At 34.7% G+C, this 26980-nt stretch overlaps 1 protein-coding gene across 1 annotated transcript in view; it reads right to left on the bottom strand.

Moving 5' to 3' along the window:
* Positions 1–537: 537 nt before the first annotated feature.
* Positions 538–26980, bottom strand: part of LOC123549544 (uncharacterized) — a 54066-nt gene continuing 27623 nt past the window's right edge. The window contains exons 6-27 of the mRNA XM_053545246.1: positions 20269–20552; positions 18762–18896; positions 17672–17814; positions 17249–17357; positions 16662–16848; positions 16073–16304; positions 15684–15840; positions 14622–14759; positions 13965–14136; positions 12806–13048; positions 11859–12049; positions 11217–11414; positions 10261–10377; positions 7839–8285; positions 7384–7476; positions 6476–6649; positions 5923–6162; positions 5197–5400; positions 4729–5005; positions 4250–4428; positions 3809–3961; positions 538–3070 (exon numbers count right to left, since the gene is read on the bottom strand). Coding sequence (XP_053401221.1) covers positions 2385–3070; positions 3809–3961; positions 4250–4428; positions 4729–5005; positions 5197–5400; positions 5923–6162; positions 6476–6649; positions 7384–7476; positions 7839–8285; positions 10261–10377; positions 11217–11414; positions 11859–12049; positions 12806–13048; positions 13965–14136; positions 14622–14759; positions 15684–15840; positions 16073–16304; positions 16662–16848; positions 17249–17357; positions 17672–17814; positions 18762–18896; positions 20269–20552 — 4759 coding nt within the window. The 3' untranslated portion in view covers positions 538–2384. The remainder of the gene's footprint in view (positions 3071–3808; positions 3962–4249; positions 4429–4728; positions 5006–5196; positions 5401–5922; positions 6163–6475; positions 6650–7383; positions 7477–7838; positions 8286–10260; positions 10378–11216; positions 11415–11858; positions 12050–12805; positions 13049–13964; positions 14137–14621; positions 14760–15683; positions 15841–16072; positions 16305–16661; positions 16849–17248; positions 17358–17671; positions 17815–18761; positions 18897–20268; positions 20553–26980) is intronic.

The raw sequence follows: 26980 nt of genomic DNA on the forward strand, positions 1-26980 counted from the left end.
CATTTATTTAGTACAATATAAGATAATGACTTGAAACTTAAAATGTATCTTTATCATCATCATCTGCTATAATAATAAATAGAATAAATAAATAAAATAAAATAAAAATAAAAAATAAATAAAAAGAAATACGAGTTTAGCGAAGTCTTTATACTTTATGTGCATGTAGTTTCTTGGACTGCCTTTTTTCTAATATAATTCAATTCCATCAAAATAAAGAATAACAGTACCCCTTCCATACATGACCTTTCACCCCTCTGAGTAGTAGGGGCTGTTTATATCTTGGTGTATCTTCCTTTTAGAGTAGATGTATCTTATTAAGACGTAAATTCATTTTACTGTCAGATCACCAAATAGTGGAGTGCGCTGTCTTACGGTCAGCTCTTGTTCTATTCGTTGTACTCGCTTTCTAGTCTTTGAATATCCTTGGTTATTTGACAAAGATCTGTCTTAGTGGCCTGCACGTTTACAACTGTGTCCTAAACCGGCAAGTACATACTTTAGTTGCGCACAAACACAGAAAACAACGTCAAGATAGACACCATAAGACTCATTTTATTACTGCAGAATGTAAAAAGCACACAATACAAAATATTGTATACATCTCATGTTTATACAATTTCACAATACTTATAATTTTTATGCACTTTTATAAACTGAACAAACAATTACACAGGCAGAACAGTATTATACAGTAGATATCAATCAAACGTTTACATTCAGAATGGTTATAATGACGTTTAATGCAGAAGTGACAGTAAGAAATCTAAAAAAACGTATGACCATTTATTACATATGTGTAACGGTTTGATAAATGAAGAACACAAATATTATGTACTAAAAAAGATTTTTGACTGTTAATAATATATAAGCAATGACAGTATAAATGTAATGGATGAGCGAACTGTTAGTTTTTTAAAGTAAATTTAAAGTAATTAGCCAAATATATGTTTGCTTTATCAATACATTAAGACCCCTAACTGGTGGTATACTTGAAAATGAAATGACTCAGTGCAAAATGCAAGTCTATAAATTAAATAAATAAAGCGACTTCACGCGCTTTTCATTTGGATTTAATAAAATACGGAAATACAGGTTTTACCCATGATCCGCTGATAAGTGTATGTTGTTACTATGATAATCTCGCTTCGTCAATATAAAGGGATGTAGTTTTGCCGTTGTTCCGTTCAAAGGCCTCTAATTGATTGGGTATTCGGTTATTAGTCGTCACTCTTTGTTTAGTCTGGCTTCATCGCCTTTTATATCACTAACCTAGCTGACAAGGTTTCTCATTTCAGCTTTTAACCTTTAACCTGCTGACAACAAGTAAATATGCCTTTTTGAAAAGTGCAGAAAAAGATAAGCCTGCACCTCTGTGCTGGCTGATCTTGGTCTGGACCTTCCACTGTTCAGTCAAAGGTCTTCTTTTACTTTAGCGTATATAGTTCTTGTTGACAAAACTGGCTATAAATTAACAGTAAGAAAAACTATAAAATGCACGTCCAACAAGTAACAAACCTTTAACTTTACAAATGCATCGATGAGCCGATCATCAGCGAAACTAATTAGTATTTTTGTAAGTCCTGTTGAAAAGGCGAGTATGTGATATAAAGTGCATCTTGCCCACGATTACATTTTACATTACGGATTCCTGCGATTTTAACCAATAAATGAACTTTATTACAACAAAGAAATTTAATATGATTACATAAAATATCAAATTGCACATCTAGCTAGAATGAATAAATGACAAAATACTTATTCTTTTGAGGTACATTAATCATTTCATATATGCTATGTATGAATTATTCTTACACCACAAATACAAATTGCGCATTAATAGAAAATACCATTTGACAATGACAGTGAAGTGATTATTTTGGACATAAGAAAGAACGCTGTATCAAACAGGTAAATATCTTTATATACGGCTCCAGTCGTCCCAAGAAGACAATTCACAAACCTTGTAGTTTTCCATACATGCATGTCATGTCATACCTGTAGTGCATCTTTCGGCTCGACATTCCAACTACATTAAAACATTTCTCCATTTAGTGAGACGGAATTAATCTTGCCATTGAAACATATATCATTTCTAAAATAATACTTAATGATTCTGTTACTTTCCCCCTATCCGTTTCTTTGACGCTCTATGGTGATTACAGTATATTTTTACCTCCCAAACATTTCCCATAATTTTCTGTAATGATTATAATTATAAGCTTGGTCTTGGAATGATAATCACAGATCTCAGACATTTTTTTTCGTTTGTTAATCATGGTTATATCTATCAAATGCTGTGTTCACAACATCGAGATGTAGACTCTAATATTGGTCCTTAAAGGAAGAATCAGTTGATGTTTATGAAGAACTGACAGTCTAGTCTAATCTTCATGATTGAGGTTATAAGCTGCGAGTTTTAATCTCAGTAGAGGCGACTGTGTGATTAAAGGTGTATCGCTGGTCGGTGTTCTTTGAGAACGGATTGTTCTTGGTGACTGGTTGGAAAATGTACTGTCATAAGACATTTTTCTTTGGGGTCCTGGCGACGGGGTGTTCATCCCACGTGTTAAAGACCCATTGTCGCCCCTACGCACCCCAAACTGAGGTGAATAAGTAGGGTTGGAGAAGGTATTTTCTCGGGATAATGTTCCAGTTGGAACTTCTTCTCCTGGGGAATAGTCCCGACTAAGACTCTGTCCCTGCAACATAGTGAGCAAGTCACTCTGATAAGCGGCCAGTGGCCCAGTAACAGGGCTTCTTTCTACATCTTCATAGTCATGATTGGCGTACATGTTAATTGGCTTCTTCCTGTCAATGCTGTATGTTTTGTGCCCAGATGAATAATTTTCATCAAGTTTTGATTTCAAAATTGGAGGCGGTGCTACGTATACGTTTGGTGACATGTTGTAGCGTGTTTTCTTCTGGTAACTTGCTTGTTGGTTGCGTTTCTTCTGGCGTTGGAACTGCAGATATAGTGTAATTGCCATACACAAGAACACAACTCCAAAGGAGCACGTGGTCACGATAATAAACAGGGTCATCTCGTCCATAGATGGTATGGCATGGCCTAAAACGGTGACAGAAAATATTTGTTAATGTAAGTCTTAATATACATCTTATTCACTGAGTGACAAATAATGGTAAACGGAGTTTTCATTTTGCTTCCTGTCAAGCTAAGTATGCAACAAACACACTGACAGTAGATATTTGAGGAAAATATAAAGAACTCAAAAATGTAAACATTGATCGCAGCGAACACAGTCCCAGCCATACATCGTATACTCAGTACATCTAGAAACTTCGATTTTTTTATAGTTTCCTTGTACATGCATATTTGAATTCTATGTAGAAGGATTATAAAATTGTGTAGAAACCTGATCAAAACGCAAAACCAAAAGAGAAATCAGGTAAATGCAGTTTTCTCGTCAGTTATCAGGATAAAAAAGATATTGACTGTAGACAAAGTGTTGCGTTTCTAGATTTACTCAGTAAAGGTTAAATACAGATAGAAACTGTTACTGTAGCGGAAAGAATAAAGAGAATAAAGAGAACAAAGACTAAAGAGTGATTATCTACCTTATATGCGAAAGACATACTGACATCCCTTACATTAGTTTCATTTCATAGCAGTCTATTCTTAAGCGAACAAAAACATATTTTAAAGCACGACTAACACTGTCAAATACAGCTACGGCATTTGACAATATAAACAAATATGCTTTAAAATATGTTTTTGTTCGCTTAAGAATACACTGCCACATGTCATATAAAATGTCATATAAAATATCCATTCTCAGATACATACACTGGTTACTAGACGTAGCCCCATCTGGTGATGTCCGCCCAGGATCACACATGTGACATGCTATTTGACCGTTGTTGTCCTGGTAATACCCCATGGTACAGTACTGACAAACGTTCAAGGTTATGTTGTGGAACGTTCCAGGAGGACAGGAAACTGAAAAGAAGTGTTCGATATTACTTAAATGTATCAACTCGTATAGAAGATATGTGCTTGTTATCTTGCGTACTTTTAAGTACTTTAGTGTCAACAAAATAGTCGTGTTCAACATCTGATGTTAGTCACTTCCAGCTTTACCCTTGTTTAAACTGTTAAGACTTTATGTTTAGAGTGAACGACCTCTCCTGGACTGACCAACTATACTTAATTCATTTTTTTCACTATTAAATTTTTGTATTATTAATATTTATTTAAAATTCTCAAACTACTTAATAATGTACATACTACAAATGCCATTTTCTTGTATTCGTCCAACTGGGCATGTCCAAACACCTTCTGTCTTTGATAAACTTTCTGCAATAGCCATATACATGTGACCTTCTATCTGCAGTTGCAATAAGGAGGCCAGTGATATCAGCTCGAGGTGGATATCATGCAGAAGTGTTTCCACATCTACTCCAGTACTGCAAGCATACATTTAAATAATGAATTGTGTAGTATTTATATACACGTAATCAGCAAACGCATGTTTATTTCTTAAGCATTTGTGTAACGATTGTTTAAAGGCATTTGTGTAACGATTGTTAATTTCTATGGTTTCAATTTTTTACTGTATATCACTACCGTACCGTTAAAGAAAAGAATTTTGTTAAAACTAATGGAGTTATGAAATTCCTGTGTATGAGCTTTATGTTATATCTGATGAAAATTAACAATTAACAGTATGACAGAGCTATTCTGACACTAATTAAATTATCAATTACCTGTTTGAGAGAGTTATGTTAAAACTAATGAAGAACTCCATTCTTTTCTCTTCATCCAAACACGTTCCATTTTCATTCTCATCAACTATCACATCTTCATCACACTGTATGCTTATATTACCAAGCTGGCAAACGTCATCGATACAAAGCTTTTCCTCCTCGAGATCAGTGACGATTGCAAGATTCATGTCATCTCTGACCTTTGTCTTGTGAAGGCTAATCGGACCGTTTACCATAAAGCTAAACCTCTGCCTTAACAATGATGGATAATCGTGTTCTGAAGCAGATATTTAAGAATTTTGAACAAGACGCAATTGCACAAGAGGTAATACATGGCATTTTACAGTTGTTTTTTTGTCCCTTAGAATATGATGCTTGATTACCTAAATAGTAAGGAATATAAAATAAATCAATTTAGAAAAGCACACGGAATTATTTTTTACATTGTCAATATGTTTGTTAACTCACTTAAACATGGTTCTTGCGTCGACATGATTTTGTTAAGTGCATCAATGTCATCTGGATGTCTGCAGTTGAACATGCGTCTAAAAGTTCTGATTGGATTTAGAACATAACCCTCCTCACAAATGACCTTACATTCGCCAGTTACGCCGTCGCCATGGTTACATATTATTCCACCGTGATGGATATCGGGCAGGTTGCAGACATGATCTGTAAAGAATAAACTTCGTAATTTACGTTTACCACTACAAGTATGCTGTCAAGAAATAACACTCATTTCACCTTGCATCGTAGTTAAATATGTAAAGTGATTGGCAAAGTAGATAACTCTACATTCTACTTTATTTTTCAACAACACTGATAACGAAACTTGGCAAAGCAGTGTTCAAATTCGTCATCGTAGAATAAATGTAATATCCAAACATATCTAACTTGCATATCTAAACAATTTTATTGTAAGGATCTATATAGTGTGTGGTCAGAACATATTTTAAGAGCAAAACCAGAGGGTGATACATGTGTATAGCGAGTAGCCGAAACATATTTAAAGGGTCGTGTACAATGTATAGATCCAAAGACAGCATAACCTCGGCCAATCAGAAAAAATAGCAATATATCTATTCAATGTGAGAAAACTTAAATTTGTTTGGGTTCCTTTGGGAGTAGAACAGTACATTAAATTGTGCTGTTTAACTCAATTTATTGCAAGTCTCAAAAGTACGTTGTACATACCATGTAAAACAAACACACTGAACAAGCAGGCAGCTGTATTCCCAGCTATATCAATTGCTGTATAGTTGACCCTAGTCTCCCCTGGACCAAAATGATTCCCAGGTGAGTGCGAACTTTGTGTAAGCTTTAGTTTGACGTTGTCAACAGCCTCCGGTAGAGTCCAGTTAACAATTGCTGACCGTTCGTCTGTGCGAACCTTTACGGTATCGGGACAAAAGGTGAATTTTGGCGGATCCACATCTGTAATATAATCATTGAAATATGCAATGTTGCTTCTTATCTTTTTGGACATATTTATTCTTTTATCATTTTTTGTTTTTGTGAAATCGTCTACTACTTCTTTCTGACTTAATACCGCTAACATCACAAAATTATAGCCAGACACAATAAAACATGGTTTTGTACGGATCTTTGTTATTTATATAAAAAGCTGCAAGAAATACTGAAATACGTAGGAAGTTTGTATATTGAAATGATTGCAGTTTGTGTTTGTTTTAAGAGTATTAAACTGAATGTTTGAATTGTCTGTTTTATCGTTCTGAGGGATCACTACCTTGAAGTATTACAGTAAATGTGCATTTAGTTTTCTGATGTAGTGAATCGGTAACGAAGAATGTAACATTTTGGCGGCTTTCTGACTCGTCCCCTTTCCATGGTATTATCACGCCTGATTCTGTCATCTCCTTGTCGCAGTGGAGTGGTAGTGGCGATCCGTTGCTATCATAGCCTGTCAACAAGACAAATGTTTCTATCATATTTGTAATTTTACGTATAAACACATAATAAAATTCATTGATAAATTCATTTCTCGGCATATCAAAGATGTACTACATTGTTTCAAAAATATCAATTTGTAATGTCACAAAGTTTTATCTACAAAAAGAGTAGGTGCGATTCACAAATATGTTAAAGGTTTTTCATTAATGAAGTGCAATTAAAACGTGTCTAAATGACCGGAGTGTTCCAAGTATATACCATTGTAATTAAAGTGTGGTTTACGTTCCAGGTATTCTTAGACCTGATAAAAGTCCTTGGGCAATACAATAATGTTGCAAGAAGTTCTAGGAAAATAACTGTACTAACTGTTTTGACATATCCGGCATTATGTTATCTTAAAACACATACCTTTTCATTTCATATATTGCCTAAAATTTTATCAACGGTCTCACAAAAAGCAGGTTTTAACTTTGTGTGCAAAGGTTGAAAGGTTATGAAACCCAGGGGATGATGACAGTCTCCAATTCAAGCATCTCAAAGACTACTTTACATAGTGCAATACTAACTTTTTGAGACTGGTCTTAAACCCCAGGCATTATGACTTATGCCTTTGCTATTTGATTTAATATACTGTAGTATTCTATTACGTATAGTTCACAATGTATGTGTAGTTATATTGCTATATATTGCTGTTATGTTTCTATTTGCTATGCGAAATAAATTGTTGTATAAACTAAGACATACCAGCAGGTTTAATTGGAAGTTCTAAAACTTTGTCTGTGCTGGGAACTCTGGCTATAATGGTCTCTCCAGGACAGTTCTCAAAATACGGGTAGTCTAAACAGTCAAAGAATACATATTAAACAAACACATTTCCGTCTGAAGTTTCAACTACAGAATCATTTGCACTGGCAGCAATCAGTTAGAATTATCGATTAATTGTAGCAATAATGGTCTTCGCGAGGTTTCTGTCATTTCTGAAAAATGCTTAAAGTTGACTTTATATATCTTATTCATTTAAGGTTTTTGTTTAATTACACTTGCCTTAGTCAGGTGTCGTCAAAAATAATTATATCAATTCAATTTGACATCCCATCTTTTAACAAATAAAAGTTGTTTCGAACAGTATACAGACATTAAGAAACACAACCTAGAGTTAGGATCAAACGGAATAGATTAATAATAGATCAATTACATACCTATAGGCTCTACTTTTACATCATCATGAGGTACTATTTTGTAAGCCCTACTTTCATCTGGTGCAGTCACGTGTTCTAAAGATTCATCAGTTACGTATATGATCTCCTCGGTAGACTGTGTCGGTTTTGGTTCACCAGTGTGTTCTTCAAACGCTTTAGACTCTGTAGACTGGCTACTTGACTCAAGCCTTACAAAGGTTATGGATGACGTGTTTCTAGCTTTATCTACTTCGGTGATCACTTCGGATAGCGAGGACGTCTCCGTAGATGTGTAGGTAAACCATTTAATCTTGACTGGATTATAAGTTGTTGTTGTTGTTGTTGTGGTTTCCGGTGTTGTTGTTGTGGTTTCCGGCGTTGGTGTTGTGGTTGTTGATGTTGTTGTTTTCGGAGTTGTTGTTCTAACTGTCGTTGTAGAGGTTATTTGTGTAACTGTTGTACTAGGAACTATAGAAACAGATGTAAAAGTTACAGAGTGTGTTACAGTCAGTATTGGAAATTTCGTAAACGTTTGGCATTTTATTAAATAGTTTCTTATGAAATCTTTACATTAGTGTGCATCTTCAAATGAAGTGCTGAAAACTCTCAAATACATTTTATAACACAGCACTTTAGGGAAAAAATTTTCTTTCAAGGAAATCGTCTGGAAGAAATACTGAGAAAGTATATAAACAAGGGATAGTTTTAGCATATGTTTTATGTAATGAAAGTAAGATTAAAATGTTTCAGAATATCTTGTTAATGAAACAAGAGAACTTTCCTGATGTTTTTTTTTCTTATAAAATTATTACGTATCATTAACGATAGTGTATGTAATTCTCTACCGAAATTACTTGATGTATAAATCGTGCCTTGGGAATTCAGCATGTTAATATCAAAATGCAAAACATTGTTGCATATAAATGAGCAGCACCATGGGAAAACCAACATAGTGCATTTGCGACCAGTATTGATCCAGACCAGCCTGCGCATCCGTGCAGTCCGGTCAGGATCCATGCTGTTCGCTAACGGTTTCTCTAATTGCAGTAGGCTTTGAAAGCGAACAGTATGGATCTTGACCAGATTGCGCAAGTGCACTGTGTTATGGCGTGGTCACACTACACGTAGTTAATCGTAGTAAGGAATGATCGTAGTTGATGGTAGTTGATCGTACTAAGCGTAGTAACACGTAGATAATCGTAGTCAAACGTAGTAATGATCGTAGTTCGAACTTATGATTTGTCCGTAGTAAGCAAATAATTTTTCGATATGTTCAAAATAAGACTACGATTAACTACGATGTTTTGACCCTACTGTGACCGTAGTTTGAACGTAGTTGATCTTAGTTAAACGTACTTGATCGTACTTAACAGTAGTGTGTATCGTTTTTGATCGTAGTACAAGTACAAACATGATATGAAACGAGAGCCGATTACACAACAACTTTACTGTTATATAAATTAATTTCAATTCTAGTATGATAATTTCGCTAATTATAAATACTTAAAAAATTAAATAGAATTTTTTCGGTATTCATGCGAAATTAACAACAGATTTGGATCGGCAAATACATGTACATGAATCGCGCTAGCAATCAACTGTTCATTTACCATGAAGACCGGGAAAAATCCATTTAATATATTGCATTAAAATTATATTTTCTTTGCATTAGTTAGCAAATCTGTGGTATAAATTGCGCATTTGTATGCATTTTACTTTTAAATTCAGTTTTTCGGCCATTCTGTTTTATAACATCGTTTTTTCCTAGGCGGCATATTGAAGCTTATACCCCAGTCACACATACGGCACGGATAGCTACGTCTGGCCACGGATAAAAACGTAGAAATCCGTATCGATGCGTACCTGAGCCGTACCTTAAAGTAGTAATCCGTATCAATCCGTACCAATACGTACGGATCGGGTACGGATCGATACATATTACAACGTTTCTATCCGGGGCTAGACGTAGCTATCTGCGCCGTATGTGTGACTGGGGTATAAAATGATGCTGTCTCGTCAACTTCCTAGAGCAAAATGACTCTAGCTTTCCCGTCCTGCGCAGGCGCAACCACAACGCTTTTCCGTAGCTCAACATAGTTGATCGTAATTTGTCGTAGCTGTTCGTACTTCGATCGTAGTATATACGTAGTGTAACGTAGTAACTCGTGGTAAGACGTAGTGATACCCTAGTTAACCCTACCCGATTCACCCGTAGTTGAAAGTAGTTGTTCGTACTTACACGTACTTCAACGTACTTAGACTTTCCATATTTCATCTTTTAAACCTAGTTCGAGCGTACTTCAACCTAGTTGACCGTAGTATTACTACGACAAACTACGTTTAAAATGAACTACGACCAACTACGTGCGTGAACGTAAATGTGACCATTGCTTTAGTTTTCTCATGGTGCGGCTCAAATATCACAAGTAAATGACTAAAATACCTTCGATACACGTTTTTCTGTCATCCAGTAGGGCTTTTCCATTTAAACATGTGCAAACATAATCATTGCGCAGCAGAGGTATGCAGTTATCCGTACATTCACTTTGATCACATGCGTCTATAATACAATGGAGAATGAAAACACGACTGGTTAAATACTCGACATTATTTCATTATGAATGAATTAACAGATAATAATTGAATTAAGGTAGTTCTGCACGGTTCTTCACATTTAATATACCAGACGTGATGCCGTAACGTCAGTTATGATGATGATATAGAATGAAACCAGGCATACAGAAGGAAAATAACACTGAGTATAAATGTATTTATAAAAACTGCAACATTACTTTTTGTAAAGATAAAATGTAAATAAAAACAAAAATGTTGACGCGTGAACGCCTTCAAAACCGCTTTAAATTAGTGGATCTCCAAAATCATGGGCAAATTTCGCAAGAATAAACATGAAGTCCTACCTACATATCTTATTTAACCATATAATAGACAATATGATGATTTACAACAGTTACTGCGAAAATGTTCATTAAAACCTACATTACAGAAAACAATCTATTCACACAAAATCATCAAAACTGTTCTTTTTCCGTAGATTCTCTTTATGAAAAATTGAGTAAGATCCATTTTTTAAAAATATGTAGCAAATCAAAAACCAAAACATTCGACCCTATCTTTTTTATTTCTATATATTCTGAAGTATGAAAGAATCAGGGTTTAATCAAAGTTCAAGTCTGGTTAAGCAGAACTACCTCAATCATATAAAATGAAAGTTTCATGATAAGCAATGCTTAAATCTGACAGTATAAATATGACTGAATATTTGGCTGACGTTTTCTTCATTTATACAACTCGACTAAAGAACGGGAATGAAAATTCGTTGGTTTAAACTTTTACGGTCAGAAATAGTTTTCTTATTAAATATTACTAAAATGATTGTACCCATCTGGAGGGAAGAGTAATGGAATGCAACTGCTGACGGTTTGTCCAGATGATCTGCTAAAACCATGGAAACACCGGTTTTAATATCGGTAACTTTAATAAGATTTTCCTTCGTATCAGACACAATGAAGACGTTCTGGTGAACAATCAGGTAATTAATGTCCGGTGATTCTGGATATATCACCTCCATGATCTTTCCTGTAAAGACATATGATACAGAATTTACATGATAAACTATGTAGTTACAGCTGAAGCTGTAATAAATACATTTCTGTATCACCCATCGCAATGGAGATGTAATAATTTACAGGCTATAAAGTATGATATTGTTATTATATTTTAAAACAAAATTTTTAAAGGTATACTATATCCAAATTTCATAGAATAAGTACGTCTAAGGTTATATAAACATTATATTTACAATACCGGGTTAGACATAATTTTATAATACATGAATAATATTTACTACCAGTAAGTAAACTGAATGGGGTTTTTTACTGCATTTAATTATGAATGTAGCTCTACGTATCCTATTAATTTATATAACTAGTAAAGTTAATGAGGATTTTCTACATTTGATGTAAATAACTAATACAGTAATCGGAGTCAGAGACAAAAATGGAGTGTTGATAATGTAGTTACCTTCCAGATTGACCACAAGTATTTTGCCGCCTTTTTCTGCAATATAAAGCTTGTCTTTTGTGACAAAGAGGCTGTTTGGTGACTGCAACCCCTCCTCTAAAACGTTGTTATAACGAACTTCCGGTTTAGATTTACAAGAACCGATTCCCGCAGCTTCAAATTCCGTCTCCTCCTCTATCCAGTATAACCATCTGCAAATTATAGAATAGTTTTGAGAATGGTCGCATAATGCATTTGTTAAACAAAGACTGACTACATTACACAAAAGAGATTTCCTTAGTATTTTCGATGTATTTGCGAACACGGAATATCTGGTTTTTGATTGAAAGTTAAAACCGAAGCACAGTTCGAATAATTTAATAAAAATCTACGTATTTCTATGAACATAGTACCAGCCGACTATGAGCAAGTGCTAGATGATATGTGGACTGAAGCTAATCCTAGAAAATTAGCTTCAATAATTATTGTCTTTGATAAGGGACTAATTATACTCGCTAATTATTTAAATAGTAAACGGAGAGTGAGTTCATCTGACAAAGACATACAAGAGATAACTCGGGTAACGAAATTTACAAGACTAACTAGAGTTTCAACTCAAGTGACGTCATATATCTTACATATTCAACCCTGCCTCTCAGCTGGAAAAGTATATTTGGTACAGCCTAAAACGCTTTCCAACATGGATATCAAAGAGACATTTGAAAGAATCGAGTGTATGATGATAACTTTGACATGCCTGCAATCAACCGTCTTCGTCGTCATTGCATATTTCGTACAACAAGAGGATTGACCAGCCTACATACATCATATTATTTTACATAACCCAAGCGACTACGATTGTCTTTGCTGAATCGTTGCTCCAGTTGGTTTATTTTTAGACGATTACGCGACTAGAGTTAATTCTAGTAAGCCAGCCACATATACTATATTACGGAAGTATTACTTACTTCCCCTTCGGATGCAAAGACAATGACTTCATAGTTCTGTGATACGAAAATAAGGTCTGCAATGAATCCAATCCTCGCTTCATATTCAGACTTGAAATATAATAACCCAAACTATTTTCAAACTTGCTTGACCAGTAAAGACGCTGGCGCCGAGGATCAAATATCATCTCTTGAAGAGGGTCATCTTGTTTATAAACCAAGATGGGTTCTATCTGATGAAGGTGCGACAAATATATAGACTTGCTGAAATGAAAACAAATCACGTTTTAAACGATTGATAATGTTGTTTTTAAATCAAGACAACTGACTGAACTCTTCAATGACATCATGCCGATATATCAATGTTTCTTTCATCCCATGATATTAACCTGGAAAGTACTTTTTACAATGTCATTATCGCTGATTCAGAAACATAATCAATACAGTGCACTTCATGGCATCGTGAATAAAGAATAATATCATGGTTCAAAGTGCTGAATGCTTGATCAATTATCAGGCAACACGATATACAGTAATACATAAACAGTTCGTGCACGTATCGCTCTAGATGCCTTAGGTCTCGTGCACTCTAAAATCTAAAAAATAAAATAAACAGTTATAAAAGTCGTCTTATATCACTTTATTAATGAATTTCAGGCTCATGTTGTATTTAGATTTTATTTCATGCATTATTTCAATGATAACAGTAATTCTTCATATTTTTATCACTTTGGTTATGGCATATTCGAGTTTGTCCGAGGCAACAATCAAACGGATAACACACAGGAACGATATGGCACTCTTGAGTGATCGGGTTATCAATACTCAAGTATTGCAAAGAACAAATCTCGAGTCATCCAGCCTAGGCTTTGAAAGCGAACAGCATGGATCCTGACCAGACTGCGCGGATGCGCAGGTTGGTTTGGATCCATGCTGGTCGCAAATGCACTTTGTTGGTTTTCTCATGGTGCGGCTCAAATGTGTTGTTAAAGGTATCACTTCAGGATCAAAGCATCCGTTCTACGTTTCTGTAGAACAGATTTCCGCATGTGGCTTGAGCGTTTTTGTGCATTTCATTACCGTCTCATAAACCGACTCACTCCTATCAAGTCTGCTATCAATTTACTTAGCTACTTCCGATTGATCTTCTTTTCTAGTCAATTCATATCATTTTCCCTACCTTTGCCTGTCTGCCCAGTAAACACGTTCTTTACTTTCGTCGTAGGCCAGAGATGCAATATGTGCCTGCCCGTCACCGTAAAATATGGTAATAGCTTGCGAGAACAGGTCCTTATCTAAACTTAGCATCTGTATTTTGTTGATGTCAGCATATAGCAGGAAGTTGTCTGGCCCTGGACAAAATATTGATCCCATTAATATTAATATAAATTCATTTTAGACAATATATAGCAGATTCAAGTCTGGCCATGTCGAAATAAATCTACAAAATTAAATCTGATGTAATAAAAGTCAGTAATTGCAACAGCTTATGGTTATTTAGCATCGTTTAAGTAGTCTATGAAACATTTAATTGGTTAACCAGTAAAATTAAAAATTAGAACTAAGTATATACCAAAAATATGTGACATCCCTAAGATATCAGACCTGTTATACTTTTGCCTCAATATAAATTAACACAATAATATGCATAACAAAACTGAAAACAGATTTCAACTTAAATCGGAAACAAACTTCTGTATACATTCGTGATACTGCTAAATTCATATAATTTTTTTTCGAAGTTATTACAAAATTTAATAACCAGTTCAAACAGCCCGGAATGGTCCATTTAATGCGATTTTTTCCATAAACATTAGAACCAGTAAAGAGGACTTACTTTTACAATTCTTTTGGTCACTATGAAGTACGAGACTGCTCTGGGACGGACAAACGCATCTTACGTCGGCGGGGTAAAGACTTGGTAAAGGTACACATCCATGACTACATCCCGCTTTTATGCATTTAGTTATATGATCTGAAACACACGTAATTTCAATTCTAATTGAGCCGTGCAATGTGAAAACCAACATAGTGGCTTTGCGACCAGCATGGATCCAGACCAGCCTGCGCATCCGCGCAGTCTGGACAGAATCAATGCCGTTCGCTAACGGTTTCTCTAATTGCAATAGGCTTTGAAAGCGAACAGCATGGATCCTGACCAGACTGCGCGGATGTGCAGGCTGGTCTGGATCAATGCTGGTCGCAAAGCCACTATGTTGGTTTTCTCATGGCACGGATCAATTATGTACGTAGTTACATAGAGCAGAAATTCTAAATTACTTTTGCCATATGACAGTAATTTGAGTAATTGAAAACAATGAAAGGCATAATACAAATATATTTAACAGATGAATTCGGAGTTTCAAATCTCAGTTGCTATAGTGATTAACATTATGTCAATAATTTGTTCTGTTTCTAAAATTGTAATAAAATAACAATTGAGTGTTAAATATCATGAAATCATCTACATGCGTTCACGCACATTACAAATATTATCATGTTGCTTACGATGAGATTTATGACGTCATCACTTAAAGTGTAGTATAAATTTACAATTTATCTAGTTTGAAACTTTTGCTGATCACTAATGATTCTCATTGAAATAGAAGAAAAGTAGATAGATAAATGAAATGTCACGTAAGAAGATTAATCACGTGAATCATCAAGGCATTCTCAATTATTCTTCAGATTTTCTACTGCAGTTGGTTTTAACTACCAGTGTTTTCATTATGAACCAGTAGAAATGTATAAATGATTGAAAAACTGCTCAAATTCAAACGTCGTTTGTCATTTAAAACGTCTTTCAGGAAAAAGATCCATTTTCTCGTGACTAATGACAACTGTAATTTAAATTTACATAATCTGACTGTACTTTGTCTGCAATGAAACATACACACACCTTCTGTTTCTGGGTCTGTTACTGTGTAGACAAGATCGGCGACCATTCCGTATTCTAATAATGTATGTTGTTCCGTACCATTATACACCACTAGTGAACTTTGTACAGCATCGGCAAGAAATAGTTCTCTTGTGCTTGTCGCGATACTGTATGTTGTCTAGATAACAAGAATAACAGTAACGTAGTCATGGAAGATCTGTACATACTTCAATATGTAATTGTAAAGATCACATCTTTCATATTTATAGAATTTATAGAATACACTTACAACCTTAAAAGCATTGTCTTTTCCTTGTATCAACTAGGTCAAAGATGGCATGGAAATACACAATTTGCTCAGGCATAAGATAAGATTAAAAATTTTAAAAAATGACTGTATTCAGTATTACCTTATTTAACACAACTGTTTCAATCACTTCCTCTGTTACGGTGTTATATTTCAATAGAGCTGTTTCAACACTATTGTTTTCGTATCTTCTATCAGCTAAGGTCAATATTTCACCGGTAATAGCCAGTGCAAGTGGATCAGAAACATTTACAGACAATGTTGTCGCATTAGCTCCATCCAGATCTGTGCGCACAATTTCCGGGGAGTGACCAGCTAACACAATATACAGGTAACTAGAAAATAAAATATGTATTTCTTATAATATATTAAAATGTAGACGATTATCATCTGAGAGAATAAAAAATAATCGCAAATTTTAAAGACAACTTCACATGACCGTTAATAAAGAATAGTTATGGGTAATTTAAAGCACGCTTCTCAACATGACTGTGTGAAATGCCAGTATTAGCTGACGAGGGTGTTTGACGTTTTCCTTTTTATTTAGATCAATCTTTTGGATTACTTTAAAACCATAAAGTGTAACAAAGACACACATTTCAATATGCTGTGACTATCCCTATCTGTTTTTTTTGTGCACCCGTTAAAAACTAGATACATATAAATATTTGTTGGTTTGGGTTCAAAGTTACCTTCCGATCTCATCGACCAAAATTCTGATCGGCTTCTTGTCGCTTTTTAGAATGGTTATTCTGTTTTCTGTATGTACTTCTATCATTTCTACAGAATGTAAACTATGAACTTTCCCGTCATAACTTGCATCAATAAGAACAGCATTTGTAAAATATAAACATCCGGTCACCGAGTTAAATGACAAATCTGAAACATATAATATTCTCATTGTAAATGTTCTGTCAGATGTCGGGGTATAAACCATAAGCACATTTCGATTTTAACCAAAATTGGTGTAATATAAACACTATTGTTACATTTACTTTAGTTATTTATCGAAGTTCACACACTACTGGTAACAAATATAATTAACAGTTCTATCACGACCTGATTTTCATTTCATTAAAGAAGACAAAAACTGTGACGCAATAAAATGAATATATAAAGGAAGCAACGCATATTTTCGTAAAAGTAACATTGGTTCAATATAAAGGACGGCCCTTTCTGCGCGATCACCAAAACAAGAAAGGAATAATATTGTTTCATGTAAGGGAAATTGTCTTTAAGGTGCTAGCATGAAACCCTCTAACACAATCATTGATCTTACCGTCCACACGACCTATTCCGTTAGTTCTGTCCAGAAACACAGCATTTTCAGTGCCTTCTATTCTACTCCTATAAATGGTACCCTCGGCCGTGTCGCTCCAATATACCATCTGTAACAGAATGTTATAAAAGTTATAAGTGCACACACAAGTTTCAAATTAATGTGTATTGCAACCCAAATCATCCCGGACAAAAAATGAAATAATAACAAAGACATACGCCACACGTTCTCTTATTACATTATTTGAATAAGTGATGGCTATGTTTTGCATAAAAGTCCCGACGTGGTAATTCTTATGGCTGTGTCCATACTATATGCCCGTATTGCTACATTTAAATCACGGTTCTAAGTAAATACTAGGTTAATGTATGAACGGGAATCACGTTGTCATGACCCTGTAACTCAATTACCCTAAATACGTACATGGTCTCTGCGATCATATGTAATTGCCCCTGGAGATTTTGACGAACTAATCAAATGAACTTCCGTGCTCCATCCATGATCAATAGCAATGAATCCCAGATTACCAGTATCCTCCATACTTATCATCAGGGCCTCTTCCGGTACTAGAAATGTGAAAGAAATAATTGTCTGAAATAATGTTAACTGGCTTTATGGGCGACTGCTTAGATAACACTCTGTCTAAAGCATTCTGTCAATCTCAGAAATGGAACAGACTGACGCATTCACGTTGCCTAACATTTGGTTGATTTTATTTCTGTTACAAATGTATTTTTCCCATTTGGAATGACGAGTTTCTGGAAAAAGAGTGTTACTTGATCTTGTCTAACTTAAATGATAAAACAATCAATAACTGATACGTGCATAAACGAAAGTACACAATATCATATATTTGAGATTATAACAGTCTTGGAAATGTCAAGTATTTTCTTTCTAAGTAAAGCACGAAATCATTCATGTACAAAACCTAGAAAGTGGCTGAAACATAATTATGTTAAGCTTAGATATCAGATGTTTTATTAAAATTATTCCTACTGTGTAGGCGATTTCATATTGTTGAAATTAAAGGATGCCACAGGGTGTTATTTTCATCACCAACTTTTTTAAGTAAAGAGGCGTTTTACGATCTACAGATATTCATATAGTCTGCAGCTTTATAGGGGAAATCTGTTTATCTTTCCAGATGTTATGTAAATATCACGATGCCTTAACCCCATTTTCAAAACTTGAAACATAGATAAACGAGCCTTTTAAAATCAAAGGGAAATCACTGTATAACTATTAGTTAATAATATCGTTGTAAATTGTTTTTAATGGACACTATTTCCTAGGTGAACAAGTGTTTCGGAATAATGCCTTTATTTATACGCTATGATATTTCTTTGAAAAGTCAATGCTTTTGTCTGGACCAGAATTGCCGAAATGTTCAACAGCAATATAGATCTTGATCACGCTAAAATTGAGGTATCCAACTGTTGTACAAATGTGATTTATGCTAGTTTGAAAGAGTGACATATAGTAATACCTAGTATAATTTTATTTTGTGTCTTACCTTTGCAGGTTTTACCATCTGAAGATAACGCCAAGCCACCGTATGTTGGACAAGCACATACGTACTGTGTTTTATGAGTTGGAAGACACAGATGTGAACATCCGCCGTTATCCTCCTCAAGGCAAGGGTGATACGCTGGAAAAAACACTGTTTTTTTTACAACGTTATTAATTCCGTAGTGTTTAGAATATAAAAATTGAAAATAAAGCGTATTAGATGATTGCATGTGTAGGACTCAGTACTGTAACATTTTTGTCCTTTGGGATCCGACAGCCCATTTAATCTTTTTGTGTCATAGATTTCCAATTAAGCCGGCACTACAGTGCTTGAAGGATGACGCACTTTGCATTATCTCTCTTTAACAGTATTCATCAAACTAAGTCTGCTAGCATTTGCTTTGTTGCATTCTATGCATCTAAAGACTCCGTACATGATCTGATTGCATCAAACAAAGCCCGTCCGCTTAGCTCAATAGGGAGAGTGCAGATCTACGGATCTCGGAGTCGTGAGTTCGAGCTCTGGGCGCGGCGTATGTTCTCCGTGACGATTTGATAAAAAGACATTGTGTCTGATATCATTCGTCCTTCTCCTCTAATTCATGTGGTTAAGTTGACTGTTACTTGCGGAGAACAGGTTTGTACTGGTACAGAATCCAGGAACACTGGTTAGGTTAACTGCCCGCCGTTACATAACTCATACTGTTGAACAAAGGCGTTAACCCCAAAACAAACAAAGCACCAAACAAGCTATTTGTCACTTAATTGTAAAGCCTGTTTCATAATATCATCTGCGTCAATTCTAGACGATTAAATGTGAGAAAGATGATTTGTTAAAGCTTCTGTTCTCAGTCTGATGCCTATCATATGGTTTGGATTAGAATAAAATGAATTGATATTTTCGGGTTTAATTTAGAAGGTATTTGTTTTAATGCTTAATTAACAATATATTTCTGTGCGCTTTGTTTTATGAAATAAAAGATTTTCAGATAGCTCTATAAAATGCAATTCTAAATTACAGAATGGATAAAAACAAAAAGCAATTACTTTCTTCCTTCAGGCTATAAACCTCCTCTATTATATAGAATATCCCTAGAAGGCATTTACTTGCCTGCTATTCCAACTTTTCCGCATAAAATTTTGATTGATTTTCTGCACTAATGATATCATGCATTCAAACAGCAGCATTAAATGAGTAACAAAGGTGCAACTGAATGCTGTATTTGTAACATTTATGATTAAATTAAACGTACGTGTACATATCAAAATCGAGACATCAGTTTCATATCAAACTGCCACATATAACTTATATATGTCACCTTGATGATTCAGTATAAGAGCTTCAGATTGAACTGGTCCTACCAAGATCATTCAGGATATTAATCGTTCACATAATCTTCCCTTAGTGCTATTGAAGCAAACTATCATAGTTTTATAACCTCTACATATATACTACATGCAGAATTTAACATTACAGTTTACATACAAAATCTATTAAGTTAGCTGCTTACTCATTGGTTGTGTGGCTGGGTTAAGGCTTATCAGGCTGAACAGCTCCCTTGTTCCAAGATTTGTGACCTCCTGCTGCCAGATAAGCTTCTTTGAGTTCAGCATAAGGGAGTATATGGCGGTATTAAACCATGTGCTGATTACTGCCGTGTTTCCGAACACAAGAAGTCCGAAGCCTGGGGATCCCTTGGTGACCTGTTCAAGGTTGACTTGTTTCTTGCACTTCTTGCCGTTTAGTTTGCTCGAAAAAACGGCATGTTCCCAAGTATCTACCCAGTACAGCTGTCTGAAAATCAGGAAACATATTTATGCAACACTGAATCTGATGAAATCTAAATGGATTCTAAACGGATCTAAATGGATTATTGCTTATAAGTGATATAAATCCACTTGACATGGCAACACCGAAAATATGAAGAATTACCGCACTTCATTCAAGACTACTGAAATACGTCTATAAATGGATTCCTACTGTCAAACGAAAATAAAGATGTATTTACTGAAATATCAAGTCATAAATAATTTGACCAAAAAGGCCCGGCAACACAACATTTCGGAGCAAATTACGAGGATATATTTGTAGTGTTGTTCTCTTCAAGATTAATTATAGAAGGAGTTATACATTTCTACAGGTCCCATCCATTTTGTAGTTTGGGTGTTACTTGTAGAATTACATGTGCTGATATTTGGTCAGACATAAAATGTTTTCTCCCGGGACGTTTCAAGTGTTCCTACATATTTATTCAGACTACATAACAATTGCGCTCTTATGAACAATTCAGCTCAATAAATGTGTGTATTTCCAGTATACCAAGATAAATATTCGATGAGGGCGCTATTAGATCAAATTCTGTAAGAAATCTGAAAAGAAAACACACATTGTCATGCAGTCATGAACTGGACCACTCCGTAGATTGCGCAGTCGTGGCCCTTATGGTTCAACATACCTATATATTATCCCTGGTCAATGTTCACAGAGCCTAAACACAAAGCTAGACCCAATTTAGGGTACAAATCTATAAATTATTTTGAACAATTATCCTCAAACGGATATAAAATGAAAAGAAAAGTTGGGGACATATATCTTCTAAAGGAGGCTTTTCCTTTCACTTTTATTTACTGCAAAATCACATAAAAATCTGGTATTCTACTAGCACTAAAAGTGAAGTTACATTATTAAGTGCAGCCTTTTAAAAGTATTAAAACTATTAAAATAGACCCATAATGACACTTATTATAGGCTATATACCAATAAAAGAAATTGTTCTTTGTTTCATATAATATTCAGCTACTTCAGAACAATTTTGTTACAGTTTCTAGATTTTCACTCAGTCGTAGACCTATTTTCCACAAGATATCCATACATTTACTTCAAGAAAACGAAAAGAAAAAGGGGTATTGAATAGTATGCAGTGAAATGCAAGTCAACTGAAGTCAGGTACCCTCATATTGCCGCATTTCAGAAAGCGGTCCGCAGAATAAACACCCTACTTTCGTTTTCAAGTAAACAACTCGAAAACATGCGAATATTAGCATGAAAAGTGTCCTATTTTATGTAAAATTCATTCCACGAGTGAAATAATGCCCATTTGGCCCCCAATTTACGCGCAAATGCGCGAAAATGGAAAAATTAGGATCTATGTATTAGGGACTTCTTTCGACTACACCACGGAAGCACATTTTGGACCGAACTACTGCATTATAACCTATAAGGGGAACTGTTTTATTTAATTTTCAGCAGTTTTTGCATTTATTTCTCAGAGAACCTTCATAAAAGACAACCTGCGCACTTCCACTTACAAGTCATAAGTTAAAGTCGAGAAATTCGCGTTTTTCTAAGGCCACCCCATGTCCGATTCTTGGCCCAAAATGTCACCTCATGCGCGAGTTTTCGCATTTTTTGAGTGTTTGACATTAGTTTAGCAAATGTTTTGATGCACAGAAGGTAAAATGGGCACTATTTCATCTAAAATGCCAATTTTTTAAGGATTTAACAAATCCATCGTGATTTCATGTCTAAATCACAGAAATACGGGATTTGTTCTGCACCAGATTTCGCGAATTTATCACCACATGTGCGAAAATTTGTTCAAAAATAGAAAAAATCCAAAAATAAGTCTCTGTTTTGTGCCTAAATGTCGTTATACGTGATTAGAAATAGAATTATGAAATTCCGCTCTGTCTACTAGCACTTTGAGAAAAATACCTGATTTGCCACTTATAGGTTATATACCAATGAAAGAAATTGTTCTTTGTTTCATATAAAATTCAGCTACTTCAGAACAATTTTGTTACAGTTTCTAGATTTTCACTCAGTCGTAGACCTATTTTCCACAAGATATCCATACATTTACTTCAAGAAAACGAAAAGAAAAAGGGGTGTTGAATAGTATGCAGTGAAATACAAGTCAACTGAAGTCAGGTACCCTCATATTGGCTCATATTGCCGCATTTCAGAAAGCGGTCCGCAGAATAAACACCCTACTTTCGTTTTCAAGTAAACAACTCGAAAACATGCGAATATTAGCATGAAAAGTGTCCTATTTTATGTAAAATTCATTCCACGAGTGAAATAATGCCCACTTGGCCCCCGATTTACGCGCAAATGCGCGAAAAATGGAAAAATTAGGATCTGTGTATTAGGGACTTCTTTCGAAGTACATTTTGGACCGAATTACTGCATTATAACCAAAAAACAAAACGCCTTAATTTAGAAATCTGTGGCCGCCCCGAATCAAAAATGGTGTTCAATAACCTGTCCGCAATTAGAAGTAGTAAAGTAGACGGATTTTAGTGAGGCTGTCAAAGAAGAAAGGTGTTTAATGTCGTACTCCGGATTTATTCGAACACGCCATCTCTATCAAGTCTAATATTCCTGCTAGACCAATTTATTTTTCTTGTTTCTGTCAGGTGTTATATTTTAATTACTTCTAGTATTTAACTTTATCACTGTCCGCACTAGATATCAGACAGAATATAATATGAAATAAGACAATGCTTCAATCGAGAATCGTTACAGTCCATCAGCTTGACCAGTAATATGCGTTTGTATCCATTTAAAGGTAGATTTGGGAGTAAAAAAACAATAGATCTACTGCCCATATAATATTTGTACTGATGTGCAAGACGTTGCGGTTCGGACAAGTTATGTGGACGCTTATTACGCACGAGGAAAAAGCGTATTTTTCCAAAAAATCCGAAGTCAGACGCTCTGTGCACGTGCCGGAAGACCACATTTTTTAATTCGATAGTATATCTCATTCGGTATATATCGCATGTTACCGTAGAGGGATCAATTCGGTAGGATCGATTTCTTATAGCTATAACTAATATTTCATCACCGTATTGAATATAGGACGTCGTGACATATACCAGCTTCATATCTTGAACTGGTTCAATACATATGCGTGGTCATATCGAAAAATGTGCCTGCTTCGTATAGTAAAATATCATTGAAACAGAAGTATTTTCTCCTTCGTGCAGAAGTATAAAAAGACCTGTCACGTATAGATTCATGCCATTACAATATAATAAATGAAGATGGCTGAATCAGATAAAGAAAAACAATGATTAAAAGGTTGAACGTTCGGCGACAAAGTCAATTTTGGTACATTTATGTTCAATGTTATATTTGATACATAGATCTTGCAAGAATGATTACTGGCAACAAGAAAATAGCAAAATATTTTATCAGCAAAGCCACTTCTTTATTAATATAACTGTCAATTTATCTTCTAGATTATCTACCTGCAGTATTTGAAGTTGTTCATTTTAATAGTTTCCACGAACTGCACGAGACGAGAGATGAGAGACTGATAATGACGTCATATGTTGCGTGTATTCCCCGTAGACGTACAATTTGAAAACATAAAAGCGATGCTCTCGTACAATGATGATTATCTGAGATATATGTTTCTAGTTTAGTGAAAGGCTGTCAAATATTTATATGTTTGCATCAAAATTTAAGAACACCGGAGAACAAATGACCACGTTGCTCTTTGCACAATGGATGTGGCGATTTCCATACAGCCAAGATTAATTAGGAATCAGAAGGCTCTCAATTTTGGCTTCGCCTATGATTGCTTTCTTCACAAAACCAGTGGATTATCCATCTCAAGAATTAATATAACAGCATGTTGTAATTCATTTGTACAAGTCAATGTGTCATCATGTAACATTTAACAATCGCTCAATTTTCTCTTTGCAGGAAAAAGGAAATGAATGTACTGTCTGTTAGCGTCTTGATCTGACAAAACAAGGACGTACAGTAACAAGTTTAGGCAGTAGTGTAACCACTGACTATAAATTACATACATGTGTTCGTAAACAGTAAATCAGTAAATGTCCGAATACAACATAGAACGACAATAGGGATCCCTAATTTATTCTGACAACTTCTAAACAGATATAACGAAAGTATTATTAGATAATCAATATTGTCCGTATTCCTTTGTGACTTGCCATTTCAACAAGTAATTATCACACATCCAGATGAATAATGTTTCCTGTAATATTTGTTTCTAGCTCGGATAACTGTCGTTAAAATGAACAGCATACTAAACAATGGGATATACATTGACATTTTGTCTATTAAGAGGTTGTTAAATGATACGCAAGCTTAATGTCAATTCCATCGAATGAAATCAAAACTCCTAAGTAATTGCAGTACTGAAAAGTTTAATTTCTATATGCGTTCAAAGTTTTTGTTATTTTAAGCACATTCCATTATAGTTAATATACTCGATTATAAGTAATAAGGACGTATCATATTAAATTAGGATCAATTTACTGTTGTGTAGTCTACTACATAAATATACTTTGATTCTCTTAAAAGCCTCCATTATCATATGGATTTCAATAACCAGGATGTATCGGATACATTAAGTATCCCTTTTTGTTGGTCAGACATATCTATAATTGTCTCATGTTTTGTAAATACCATTTATTGTAAAACAACCACTCATATATCTCAGATCACAAACAAAATGAATTTATCGACTGTTAATGGTTACTTTGCTTTCAGACAAATGTGTTTACGGAAGGCATTGTATTTTTAACCAAAAACCTTAAGATGTTTTGTTCAAATATCTGCACAAAATCTATGCCGGGGAATGATAAGTACAAATATCCGGAAGGTAAGCTGCATTCTCAAACCGAGGCTCTCTTAACATTGTTAATCTCTTTCCAAAACCATTCTGCAGGGACGGATGTACATAATGTGTTGATTCTTAATACATGTATTGTATATTTTGGTTTAACGTCACATCAACACAACTGTAACTCGTCAAACATCACTCCAACAATGTATCTTAACTTCCCCTAGGGGACAAACTGAAACATTCTGTGCTTATTTTTAGGGGTTTATCATTGTTATGTTAAGTAGTTCAATGAATTCCTCCGCGATGGTTTAACTATACACCTGTTTATTTGCTTTATAAATTTGTGTTTTACCTTCAGTATATATTTAGATGTTTTTGATTTTCTAAAAATAAAAAGCACCTACTTTAACTCCAAGAACTGCACGAGACGAGAGATGAGAGACTGATAATGACGTCAGATGTTACGTGTATTCCCAGTAGACGTACAATTTGAAAACATAAAAGCGATGCTCTCGTACAATGATGATTATTTGAGATATATGTTTCTAGTTTAGTGAAAGGCTGTCAAATATTTATATGTTTGCATCATAATTTAGGAATACCAGGGAACATATGACCACGTTACTCTTTGCACAATGGATGTGGCGATTTCCATACCATACAGCCAAGATTAATTAGGAATCAAAAGTCTCTCAACTTTCACTTCGCCTATGACTGCTTTCTTCACAAAACCAGTTGATTATCCATCTCAAGAGTTTATATAACAGCATGTTGTAATTCATTTGTACAAGTCAATGTGTCATCATGTAACATTTAACAATCGCTCAATTTTCTCCTTGCAGGAGAAAAAAGGAAATGAATGTGCTGTCTGTATGCGTCTTGACCTGACAAAACAAGGACGTACAGTAACATTTAAATGTAGTACTGTAACCGTTGACTATAAATTACAGTAAGGTGTGTTCGTAAAAACAAATCTTCAGCAAATGTCTGAATACAACATAGAACGACAATAGGGATCCCTAATTTATTCTGACAACTTCTAAACAGATATAACGAAAGTAGTATTAGATAATCAATAGTGTCCGTATTCCTTTGTGACTTGCCATTTCAACAAGTAATTATCACACATCCAGATGAATAATGTTTCCTGTAATGTTTGTTTCTAGCTCGGATAACTGTCATTAAAATGAACAGCATACTAAACAATGGGATATACATTGACATTTTGTCTACTAAGAGGTTGTTAAATGATGACCACCAGTAAAACAACACAGACCCCACGACAATAGAGATCCCTAGTATATTAACGGAAGTATTATTAGATAATCAATAGTGTTCGTGTTTCTTTGAGATTTGCCATTTCAACAAGTAATTATCACATATCCAGATGAATAATGTTTCCTGTAATATTTGTTTCTAGCTCGGATAACTGTCGTTAAAATGAACAGCATAATAAACAATGGGATATACATTGACATTTTGTCTATTAAGAGGTTGTTAAATGATACGCAAGCTTAATGTCAATTCCGTCGAATGAAATCAAAACTCCTATGTAATTGCAGTATTAAAAGTTTAATTTCTATATGCGTTCAAAGTTTTTTGTTATTTTAAGCAC

Source organism: Mercenaria mercenaria, chromosome 6 (genome assembly GCF_021730395.1).
Source record: "Mercenaria mercenaria strain notata chromosome 6, MADL_Memer_1, whole genome shotgun sequence".
In the NCBI taxonomy this organism is placed as follows: domain Eukaryota; kingdom Metazoa; phylum Mollusca; class Bivalvia; order Venerida; family Veneridae; genus Mercenaria; species Mercenaria mercenaria.